Source organism: Muscardinus avellanarius (genome assembly GCF_963383645.1).
Source record: "Muscardinus avellanarius genome assembly, chromosome: X".
In the NCBI taxonomy this organism is placed as follows: domain Eukaryota; kingdom Metazoa; phylum Chordata; class Mammalia; order Rodentia; family Gliridae; genus Muscardinus; species Muscardinus avellanarius.
The window spans coordinates 93,248,187-93,259,638 of NC_137792.1; the positions used below are offsets into that span (position 1 = coordinate 93,248,187).

Here is an 11,452-nt window from a genome sequence, read left to right on the forward strand (position 1 = left end):
AAAGTTTTGCAATTAGGATATTCTGCTTGGGCGATATCAATGGTAGTCACAGAGGACAGAATATGTTCTTCAGTTGAAGTATTAGTTACTTTAGCTGGGCGTGGTGGCGCAAGCTTGTGATCCAAGCATTTGGGAAGCTGAGACAGGAAGATCACAGTTCCAGGACAGCCTCAGCTACTTATTGAGGCGCTTTGCAACTCAGTGAGGCCCTGTTTCAAAATAAAGAATAAAAATTAAGGCTGGAGATGTATCTCAGAAGTAGAATACCCGTGGGTTCCAAATCCAGTACTACGAAAAAAAACCAAACTATTAGTTACTTTAATTAATCAATGTACCACAATGTATTTTTCAATTCACGTGATGATTGGAATGTTTTCAGTCTGGGGCAATTGTGAATAATAAAACATTTTAACATATTAAAGACTATTTTCTTTTTTTGTATGAGAAGATATATTAGGTAGGCTGTATACTACTCTGCACCACTTTGATTTTATAGAGCAATTTTGTCAAAGGGAATGTTGTCGATGTAATGATTTTAGATGGTGTGAAAATGAGATTTAGCCTTAAAGGGTCCAGGCATAGGCATCTGATCAAAATAGAAAGTGCTGTCATTGGCATTCATCTTGAGATGCACCTGCGTATCAGAAACACCCAACTGTGAAATATTGGTTCGTTGTGTGCATAGTTGAATTTTACTTGATAAAATTAGGGCAGAGATGAGAGATAGAGATAGAGAAAGAGAGAGAGAATTGAATTTTTGGCTTATTTGAAATCAGTATTTGATACTTAGAATTTTTTTTCTTCAAAAGAATGATGGGAAATTTACATTACTTCTCAAAAACTTGTAGTGCTTGAATATAAGGTTTTTCTGAGTATTTTATATTTATTTCTCATCTTCTCAAATACTTTGAGGTCAGTTGCTATCGTCTATTGTGGAAAGGAAGAAACTGAGGCATACAGAAGTTAAATTATTTACCCAAGATCACAGCTACTAAAGGGCAAAAGAACCATAATTTATTTATTTATTTATTTATTTATTTATTTATTTATTTTTACAGTACTGGGGATGGAACCCAGGGGTATTATACCTCCAAGTGACACACCCAACCCTATTTTTTTTTATTCTTTTACTTTGAAACAGAATTTCACTGAGTTGCAAAGGGCCTTTGCAAAGTTTGCTGAGGCTGTCTGCAAACTGCAATTCTTCTGTCATCCTTCCAAATTCTAGGATTACAAGTGTGGTCCATCACGCCTGGCTTAAAAACCAGGTTTTAACATGAATGAACAGAAACGTTTTTTACCCCAATATGATGTATGAATATAATGCACCAATAAAAATTTTAAAAAAGAAATAAAAGAATGCAAAAAACCCCAGGATTTAAATATACATTTTTATTGCCTTAGTTGCTATACTCTGCTGCCTCTTAGATATGGTGTGGCTCAAAGGTTGTCAAAAAGAGGTCATTAGCTGTTCAATCAACAAGGTACTATTTGAGACTTATTATTTAGCTACTTGAAAATATTAGTGAGAACCATAAAGCCACCTACAATAATTTTCCTCTCTAAAGTCTTAATATAGAAGGAGGGAAATCTCCGCTGAGTAGAAATCCCTATTTATTTCCAGAAGATCTAATTTGGCAATAAGAGCTTTCAAGTTTCAGCTTACAAATGGGGGATTTATTTCTGAAGATCAGTGAAATGATAACAAGATAACATACCTGATCAACCATGTAATTTATTAGTTTGCATTTACTGAAACATGTTACCTTTCTCTGAACTTGTAATATTTCTTGGAAGCAGGAGAGTAAATCTGGGAAAGGAGGAAAAAAGACAGGGAAAGAAGGAGGTGGAAGCTCTTTACATACATCACACGTGGCTACCTGTTATTTCTTGTCAGCATCTCTCAGTTTCTATCCTCTGCTTTCTTCTTTTTCTACATTCTGTCTTAGCCATCTTTGCTCTTGGTGGCTTCTCTATAATAAAAACAGTGACAGCAACTCTGAAATAGTATCTCTGGCATCTCTAAGCTTTCAGTTAGAATCTCCAGCAACTTTTTGGATATTGTCATATGGCTATCCTCAATGCACTTGCACTCCAATGTCCCTAAAATCATAGGCCATTGAAATACTTTTCAAACATCTTCTCCTGTGTTTCCTATGACAACAAACTGCAAGCCATGTCTCCTGGTCACTGAAATTAGAAAGGACAAAGTTCTCATTCATTCTTCCCTCTCCCAACACCCACATTGGAATTGCCTCCAAGTTCTATCAGTTCTACCTCCTACAGCCAACTGTTTCCATTACCCTTGCCACCTTACTGGTTCATGTTTTCATTATCCCTGGCTGGTATTATTACAGTCACCTCCCAACTGGTCTGGTTGATTTCAATGTCTCTTTCCTCTAATCAATCCCTCCATCACATTTAAGCAGAGATAATGCTATCTTCCTGAAGCTTGGCACAGATCATTTCATTCCCCTCGAGAAGCTCTAATTGTTTTCAGTGCCTCTTGGAATAAAGTCCAACCTTATTCCTGTAATGGTTAATAATTGACATTTTTGCCTTCCCTTGAAACTTTCCTGCAGTCAGGGATTAGCCTTCTCTGTGTTTCTCCCCTCCACAGCCTTCAGGTGACTTCAATCGCAATGACCAACCTGCAGTAGAGTTCATGTATTAAGTAATGAAAGGATCCTGCCCGTAGGAAATGATAGACTTTAGGTTTAAAGGACCTCCCAGTGTTCTAACTAGAAAGCCATGGTGACAGTCCAGAGAGGCATTTGATTAATGTGATTATGATAACTTCATTGGAGAAAGGAAGGAGAGAGGTGACTGGGGAGGGGTGAGCACAAAAAAGATTTACTTAAGAATTTGAGATGGGGAACGTGAAGTTTAGGATTTGTAGATTCTACTTTTGACCTGTAGCCAGCATCTCTGTCATGATATGCTAAAGGATAGTCTTGGAGTATGGGAAGTTGTTCCTTCAGTTATTGTGCTTTTCTGCTTTAGCTTAAGCCATTGGCTCAGTAGCCTTAGTCTTCTAGAAGGAAGATTGATGCTGAGGACTATCCTGGCAGCCCTGTAGGAATTCACTAAGTGCCCCACATTTTCAGTCTCCATTCCTGAGGAGTTCACAGTGTCCATATCAATTAGCTGGCAGGGCGCTGTGTACCCAAAATGGTCTTTTATGCAATGAAAGTGGCAGTAGGCCAGCACTAGTTCCCCAGTGACAAACCAAACCGTACGTTCAAGTCCCCAGTGTCCATAGACACCACACAGTTTTCAAGAGGTCTGGCTCTAAAGGCTCAGCAGTCAGCTCACATTGGCATTCTGCAGTGCAGGAATGGCCTCTGGGATTTGACCCAAACCTGGAGTTCTTTCAAGCCATACTCTTTTGTACCTTATTCTCCTACCTTTGCCCTTCTCTCATAATAATAAAAAGCTTTGTTCAGTACTTTTACTGTGTCTGCTGCTGTATGTTTTTAAAACATACTTTAATTTTATCCCCATAAGATAAAGGTACAATTATGGCTCCCATTTTGCATTTGAGGAGATTGAAGATTAGAGCAGTTGACTTACTTTCCGAGGTCATTAAGCTTGTTAGTGGCAGAGAACTTGGGAAAGCTGACTTGACTCTGGTGTCAGAACCTTGCTCTAAAGTAGTATTGAGTGCTCTTTCCTGCTGAAGTATCTAGTAGGACTATAAGCAGGTGAGTTGCACTAAAGGAAGGGTAGAATTCTAAGATGTTCAAATATTTTGAATTTAACAAATGTCTCAAGTCATAGTGTCCCTCCTCCATCCTTCTTGCTCTCCACTTGTTTCAACATGCCAATAACTGGATTCAACCAAACTTCCTCAGCCTTAATGTCAGCTTTCTGGCTATTCATACCCTTGCCACCTCATCTCTATCCTCACTGGTCACAATCTCTAAAGTAAGATAGCATGACTAGCTGCCAGTGGAAAATGTACCTGGAATTATCCCACTACCCCTCATTCTTGGAGGAAGTACAATGAATTCACCTATTATCTGATTTCGTGTATGAACAACGAAATGCCATCATTTTATTTCCTTTTGTCCTAATACCTATCTCCCTTTTCCTTGCTCTCTGTTTCTGCCCCTCTATCTCACTGTCTCTTTCTGTCTCCCTATTTCTCTCTGTGTCTCTGTCTCTCTTTCTGTCTTTCTTTCTCATACACACACATTTTTCCTTATTAATTGGTCTTCAAGGCAATGGCTTGAGACACTTTTAGATGGAACATGATGATCCCTTATGCAGTTGGGTCTCTGGCAAGAGAACACTTAGTTGGGGTAGATTCATTTATTTGGTGCTAGAATGTTTCAGATGTAGATTAGATAAGAAACCGAGTGGCACTGAGTCAAAGGCCCTCTTTGTCCACTCACATGTTCTGCTTGATCTTAGCTGTTGACGTGTCTATTGTTTGTTTCTAGCATTCCAGTGTAGTTACTGATATTCATCTGCCACAATAAGCTACTTAGTATGCCCTCTGATTTCCTTCGGAGTCTAGACTTTCCCCTTGGTGATTGCCAAGAAAATAAAAAGGAATATGTCTGTATTCCTATTGGCTTGGTCATGATCTACAAATTCAAAGGGTCTGTCTGCCAGAAGGTTTTATATCTGCCCACGTCTGAAGGCAAGCATATGCACATTTCACAGAATCTCTCACATACTATTACAGCAATGCCCATGACAATAGTTTCTTCTATGAAAGTGAAACCTTTCTATTTTGAAGGCTCTTCTCAATAACTCATCCAGAACTCAATCATTTCTAGTGAGAATGATTTCAACTTCAGGCTCTCCTTTAGCCTCCCTTGATTTAAGAGAGAGATAGAGATTGCATTGATTTTTCTGCCTGCTCATCACTGTCCTTTTGCTCACCAGGGACACAACAGTCATCAGCCACTCTCCTAACACCAGTTATGACACAGCTCTAGAAGCTCGTATCCAGAAAGAGGAAGAAGAAATCATGATGGCCAACAAACGGTGCCTGGATATGGAGGGCAGGTAAATGTTGATCTCGACCCAAATGGAGCTGAGAATTGAATATAAAAACCAGCAAGGAAGGACAAGCATCTTTTTCATAACTGGACACACTTTTAATGCAGCCTATCCCTCACCATCATTTTTGCCAGCCAGTTACTTAGGGTTTGAGATGGGATGACCTTTACTGTGATCATTCCCACTAACTGGAATTCCAAGTATGGTTGCTGCCTCCTGGCTTTTCTAATTGCTTTCCATTTGCCTTCTGCCAGAGATGAATTGTTGACATTTTCACTCTGGAGTATTCTAACACTGCATCTCAACCCTGGAACATAGCAAACTTCTGAGCAAAAGAGCATCCATTCAAACTGGGAGGCAGAGCACCTGGTGCCTCACAATCGTTTTCTTATCACCTGAAGGCTGTGACTCATTTATAGAAGGTCTAATTTTCTCACTGAACATATTGTTTTCATTGTCTCTGTTTTTTCAACTCAGCACCCATTCTATCACTTCTCTTTTATGCAGTCTTTCTCTTTGCTAAGACTTTACTTTGGCCTTCTAGGGTATTAAGTAATAGCTCCTTGATGTGTTGTATTTATTTGGGTGTGCAAAAGGATATTTTTGAAAACAAAAACTTGTGACACACCCATCTACACCCTCAAAACTAATTAGACCACCCCTTAGTTGAAAAGGTAGTAGGAGCTCAAGTCCATGTAGGCAATGAGAGCAGACAACAGATAGCAACAAGGTTCTTATACTTTTATACTTTTTCTTTGACTTCTAGGATCAAGATACTTCATGCACAGATTATTGAGAAGGATGCCATGATCAAAGTCCTCCAGCAGCGCTCCCGGAAGGAGCCAAGTAAGACGGAGCAGCTCTCATCCATGCGTCCGGCAAAGTCTCTGATGTCCATTTCCAACGCCGGGTCAAGCTTGCTCTCCCATGCATCCACTCTGACCGGTACCCCAATCATGGAAGAGAAAAGAGATGATAAAAGCTGGAAGGGGAGCCTAGGTAATTACAGCAAATAAGGAAGATCATAATGACACATTTAAAGAGAATCCTAGCCTGGCATGGTGGTCCCTTCCTATAATCTCAGTACTTAGGAGGCCGAGACAGGAAGATCATAAAGTTCAAGGACAGCCACAGTAACTTAGTGAGACTCTTGATGACTCAGAAAGATCCTGTTTTAAAATAAAAAAATAAAGTAAAAATAAAAGTGCTGAGGACATAGCTTGAAAGTAGAATGTGCTTGGATTCAATACCCATTACAACAAATAAAAATAAAAGAAAGGGAAGGAAGGAAGGAAGGAGAAAAGAAGGAGAGCCCTAATAAAGTGCCCTTTGTAGCAAGGAAAGGGGAAGCCATCCATGTTAGAGGGAAAGATAGAACAGGCTGGGTTTTTTTTTTCCCTCCCAATGGGCTAGCTGCATGTCTAAGAGCTCCACCACACTGGGTAGTCCCATAAAGAGAATTGAGGCCAAAGTCTGAAAAAATAAGATTCCTGAATTATATTTGAGTGAGAGGGCAGCAAAACTCAATTTCTTCTAAAAATTTTCAGATTTGTCCTTTTCAGATTTGTCCTTTGCTATATGAAACCTTTGTCTTTGTCCAAAGCCTATGTGGACTTCATGTCCTTTAAAAATTTGAATATTCCGGCATTTCTATGTTCCTTCCTTCCCTATAATAGGAGGACCCAGAGTTCTTGTTAAGTTAAATGGAGCTGGGTGGCAGGTTTTTGTTACCAGCACGTTCTAATATGAGAACAGAACGTACTTTTTCATTTCATTGCTGTCCAGTCTGTCCCTCTAATCAAATCCCCGGAAGTATTATAGCTACTAAAAGGCACGCTTTTACAGTATGAGGAACCAAGCTATGTATGCATGTATGTATATCAGCTTTTTTGTTGTTTTTTGTTTTTCTTTTTGTTCCTCTGACACTTCCAGTGGTTTTTGGTTACAGTAAACATTTGGGAAATTATGGTTATGGTCCAAACTTGAGATCACAAAGTTATTACCACACTCATGTAACCACAAACTTTTATGACTGGAGTTGAGTAGAAAAATTCTAAAAACTTAGTGGAATTCAATCATCAATGAAAAAATTAATCATAACAGATACCCAAGACACATTTAAAGATTTCATTCATTGGGCTGGCCATTAAATAATGAGGGCCAGAAGGGATATTTCAAGCTCAGAAGCAACTATTACCCAGAGGGAAGTACCTCATTCCTGGGATTTCCTGGAAGTAAAACTAAAGGATTTAGGCCCATTTGAATTTCTCCTGAACAGCTAATTAGCTGCCTGGACTAGAATCACCTAGTTTTCTAACCTCTCTCTTCCCCTTCTTCATTTGTAGGTATCCTCCTGGGTGGAGACTACCGCACCGAGTCAGTCCCATCCACGCCCTCACCTGTGCCTCCCTCAACTCCCCTGCTCTCAGCTCACTGCAAGACAGGCAGTCGAGACTGTAGCACCCAAACTGAACGTGGAACGGAACCAAACAAAACTGCAGCTGTTGCTCCCATCTCTGTTCCTGTACCAGTTGCCACTGCTGCCACTGCTGCCGCCATTACTACCACCGCTGCCACCAACACCACCACCATGGTAGCTGCTGCTCCGGTTGCTATTGCTGCTCCAGCTGCTGCTGCTGCTGTTGTTGCTGCCCCATCTCTGGCAACTGCTGCTGTTTCTGCTGCTGTTTCTCCAGCTGCTGCCTCTGCTCAGAATCCAGCTGCAGCATCTGCTGTTGCCGCATCTGCTCCTCCTGCTGTTGCTCCTGCTGCTGCTGTTGCTGCTGCTGCTGCTGTTCAGGTTGCTCCAGTTGCTTCGGCTCCGGTTCCAGCTCCAGCTCCAGTTCCGGCTCCAGCAGCGGCTCAGGCTTCTGCTCCTGCTCAGACTCAGGCACCAACTCCAGCTCCGGCTATGGCTCCTACTCCAGCTCCAGCTACAACTCCAGCTTTGGCTCAGGCTGAGGCTCCTGCAAGTCCAGCCACTGGTTCTGGACCACGTCGTTTGTCTATACCGAGTCTGACCTTCAATCCGGATAAAATAGGTAATAAGAATTCTCTATAGCAGGTAGCTTTTGGTTCTGCCCCAAATACAGATTTGTCAGTAACTATTATTTAGTGTTGGCCATTTGGACTGAGTTTTTAATGTTCTGAATGGGGATTTGTCAGAGAAGAGAAGAGTCTTTAAATGACATTTCTCAACCACAGAGATGGGAATGGGCATGAATAGAAACCATTCTCCCAGTAAAGTAAACAAGAAGGTTTCCAGGCAAGTGTCACCTTGCAGTCAGCTTCAGGAAGGCGCTAATCCTGTTTGTAGAAAGTTGAGTTGTTACCCTGACCCTAAATGTTTTCTAACCCCTTATTTTCACTTAGATGGTCCTGTTTTCCACTCCAATACTCTGGAAAGAAAAGCTCCCATTCAGATCCTGGGACAAGAGCCTGATACGGAGATGGTGGAATATCTCATCTAAATAGCACAACCAAGAGCTGCATTTTACCAGCAAGAATGCTTTTAATCATTTTCCCCTTTTGTTTGTTCTTATTTTGAGGGTGAAGACAAGGGTGGGGGAGGGGATTTTTTAATGGGACTTTTTATTGGAACAATATAGTACTTTAGTAATACCATATGAACTCCAGTCTATTCTGGTATACTTAAAGAGTACTTCTAAAAGAGAAAAAGATCAGAATGTGTCCTAAGGTTTACTGTTTGGATTGATATGAGTACTGGGATGATTAACTCATAGATAAATGTCATTGGTTTCAATGTGCTTAAATTTTTTTCAAATGTCCCTATTCAAGATCTTTTTATTGAAGAACACAGTATGTATGGAAGACAGTGTGTTACATGTAGTTCAGAAGTGGGAAGCCAGAGAGAATTTGAGTATGTGTTGTGTTGTCTAGTTACTATCTAGACAGTAGCCACGAAAAGCTCTCACCTCGGGCTCATGAAATGGAATTATTTAGGAGCTATGTAAGCTGGAAAAAAAGGTAGGGAGAAATGGGGTGCAGAAGGGTGTTGGAGTTAATTTTCCCTTCAAGTTGCCCAGTTACCCTGCCTTAGTGGATTGCATTTATCTTCATTTCAGTGGTGCTTTGGAAATGGATTCTTTTGGTTTACTCCTGGAGGTTCATACATTCAGATATATACCCTGGAGTAATTTATGCATTTGGATAATTAATATATTGCTTTCAGATGCTAGGAGAGTAAATTAACCTAGTGATGCACAACTTCCTCTCTGGTAAGGAAGTAAGATGTCAGAGGCCTTGATGGAGTGTTGTATTAGATATGCATGCAAACTTTTCTAAGCTGAGTGTCGCCATGAACACAGCATTGTCTTTTTGGAAGACCAGTCAGTTTAGTGTTTATTTAATCTACAGCACAGATTCACTGGTTGGGTTACCAGTCTCCAATTGCCAGTTAGTGGTAAAATGGGGAAGAATTTTTGCTGATAGGTTGAATGCTTTTAATTTCTTGTGATTACTTTAAAACTATTCGCTTCCCCCAAATTCTTTATATATGCCTTAGAATGCATATGTGACTGTCACCTCCAAGGGAATAGCATCAGAAGTTCAAAGTACCATGCTGCAGTGAGGGGAGAGGCTGATTGCAGTAATCTCAACTACCTCTTCTCACCTCCAGTGACTCTATCTTGGAATCCTTTTGGGAAGCATTGAGAAATGTGCACATGGACAGAGGCCAAAGGAGGAAGTAGTGAGCTCTGAAACAGGGCTGCCTCCAAGGACACAGAGAGATACAATTTGCCATGGGTCTCTGGCCTGTGTCATCGCTCTTCCCTTAATTAAAGTGATAAATCTGCAGATAGTATTGTTAAGATCAGTTTTCAGGGGTATAGAGAGGGTGAGGGGAGTGGGTGGTATTAGGTAAGGGCAGGGGTGGGTAGAGGTTTGGGGATGTGGTAGTTAGAATCCAATCTAGTAGAAGAGTAGCCTGATATATTATGTCATGAGCCATAGTGGCAAGAAGGAACCTTAGCAATATAGCTCTACCCCCTAATTTTAGTGATGAGGAATCCTAGACTTGGAGAGATTCAGTGACTTTCAAAAACACACAGCATATCTGTCCACTCTCCCAATTACCATGCTTACTTTGGGAAACTCCTATATTAAAAATAGAGTCTGTTTTAAGAAAAGGCATCTTCATGGCCTAGGGTATATATATTTTATAAAGTGTTCCTGGCCTGCATAGTTTTCCCAGGCTTCTGAATTCCTTCTTACCTTTCTTGCAGTGCCTTGTACAAGGTTTTCTTCTTCCTGATCCCCATTTCAGTACTGAATTACATGAAATATTCCCTGGAGAAATGAATACCACTTTTTTTCTCTATGAGATTGGATATCTTGGGTGATTTTATGGGGTTTCTCTGTGAGTTTATGGATGGTATATTTACCAGTATTTTTTGTAGATCCTAATTATCTTTCCAATGAATTATTTTTGTGTGTGCCGGGGGGGGGGAAGTGTTTCAATTTTCAGGCAGTCTTGTCACATCTTCAGTAAGGAAGTGATCATCCCACATGTTAGTCCTCAGTTATAAAGTGAATGCCAAATAGAAATGAAAAGTGCAGTTGTGTTAATTCTCATTGGTACTACACTTTAGTCCTAAGGAGGAAAGAAACTGACATAGTCAAAATTTAGAAGAGCTATTTTCTAGCCCAAGCAAATACATAAAAATAACAATAAATGCTCTTTTGTAGAGATAACACATTGCCATGATTGTAATCACATTCTGTAAGTTGACAAATGTCACACATTCCACACTATGTGGCAACCATCTCTTTGGGCTCATGTGTTTGAAGGATAGGAAAAAAGGTTTTGCCTAAGTACTGTTTTGAACTTTCCAGAACTTCTTAGCCTTTTCATACCAGAGGCAATTCCTCTCTGTTAAGTTTTCAGTTCCAAGTAATTTGATAAAATAACACTGTACATCTAAGAGATAGAGAAAGACAACATTGATGTATCCTGTTTATGAAGAAGATAGATTCCACTTCTTGAACACATCTTTACTTAGGTGTAATTTCAAAAATTCGTGTTTATGGGAGAAATCTCAAATTAGTCACCTCTTCATAATTGTGTGGCTATAACATTTGGGGATTTTTTTTTCTGTATGCCCACCAACCTATGCATTTTATTTGCACCTCAGGACAGAAGGTGACCATATTGTCTTTACTTGTCTGGTGGTCTATGGGGACATTCTAATTCAACTGTACACGAATGCCCATATCCAGCAAATCTTCATTGGAACAAACTTTACTTGATACTTCATTTAACAATATTTGAAAACAAAAGTAGCTTGAGCTTTCTTTTAAATTTAAACATCTTAATTGTTGTCTTAATGAAGGATTTGAAATTAATGCTGCTTTTGAGCTTCAGAGTCAGGACAACAGGAATTCAAAATCATCTGCCATAGGAAGTAAACCAAGAAAC

The 11,452-nt window shown here is 40.1% G+C and overlaps 1 protein-coding gene across 1 annotated transcript in view; it reads left to right on the forward strand.

The window, feature by feature from the left end:
• The window catches only part of AMOT (angiomotin), a gene marked incomplete at both ends in the record, with an annotated part of 47,812 nt that extends 39,329 nt beyond the window's left edge, over nucleotides 1–8,483 (forward strand). Inside the window, 4 exons of the mRNA XM_080718503.1 lie at nucleotides 4,897–5,019; nucleotides 5,780–6,012; nucleotides 7,359–8,054; nucleotides 8,386–8,483. Coding sequence (XP_080574629.1) covers nucleotides 4,897–5,019; nucleotides 5,780–6,012; nucleotides 7,359–8,054; nucleotides 8,386–8,483 — 1,150 coding nt within the window. The remainder of the gene's footprint in view (nucleotides 1–4,896; nucleotides 5,020–5,779; nucleotides 6,013–7,358; nucleotides 8,055–8,385) is intronic.
• Between the last annotated feature and the right edge of the window lie 2,969 nt (nucleotides 8,484–11,452).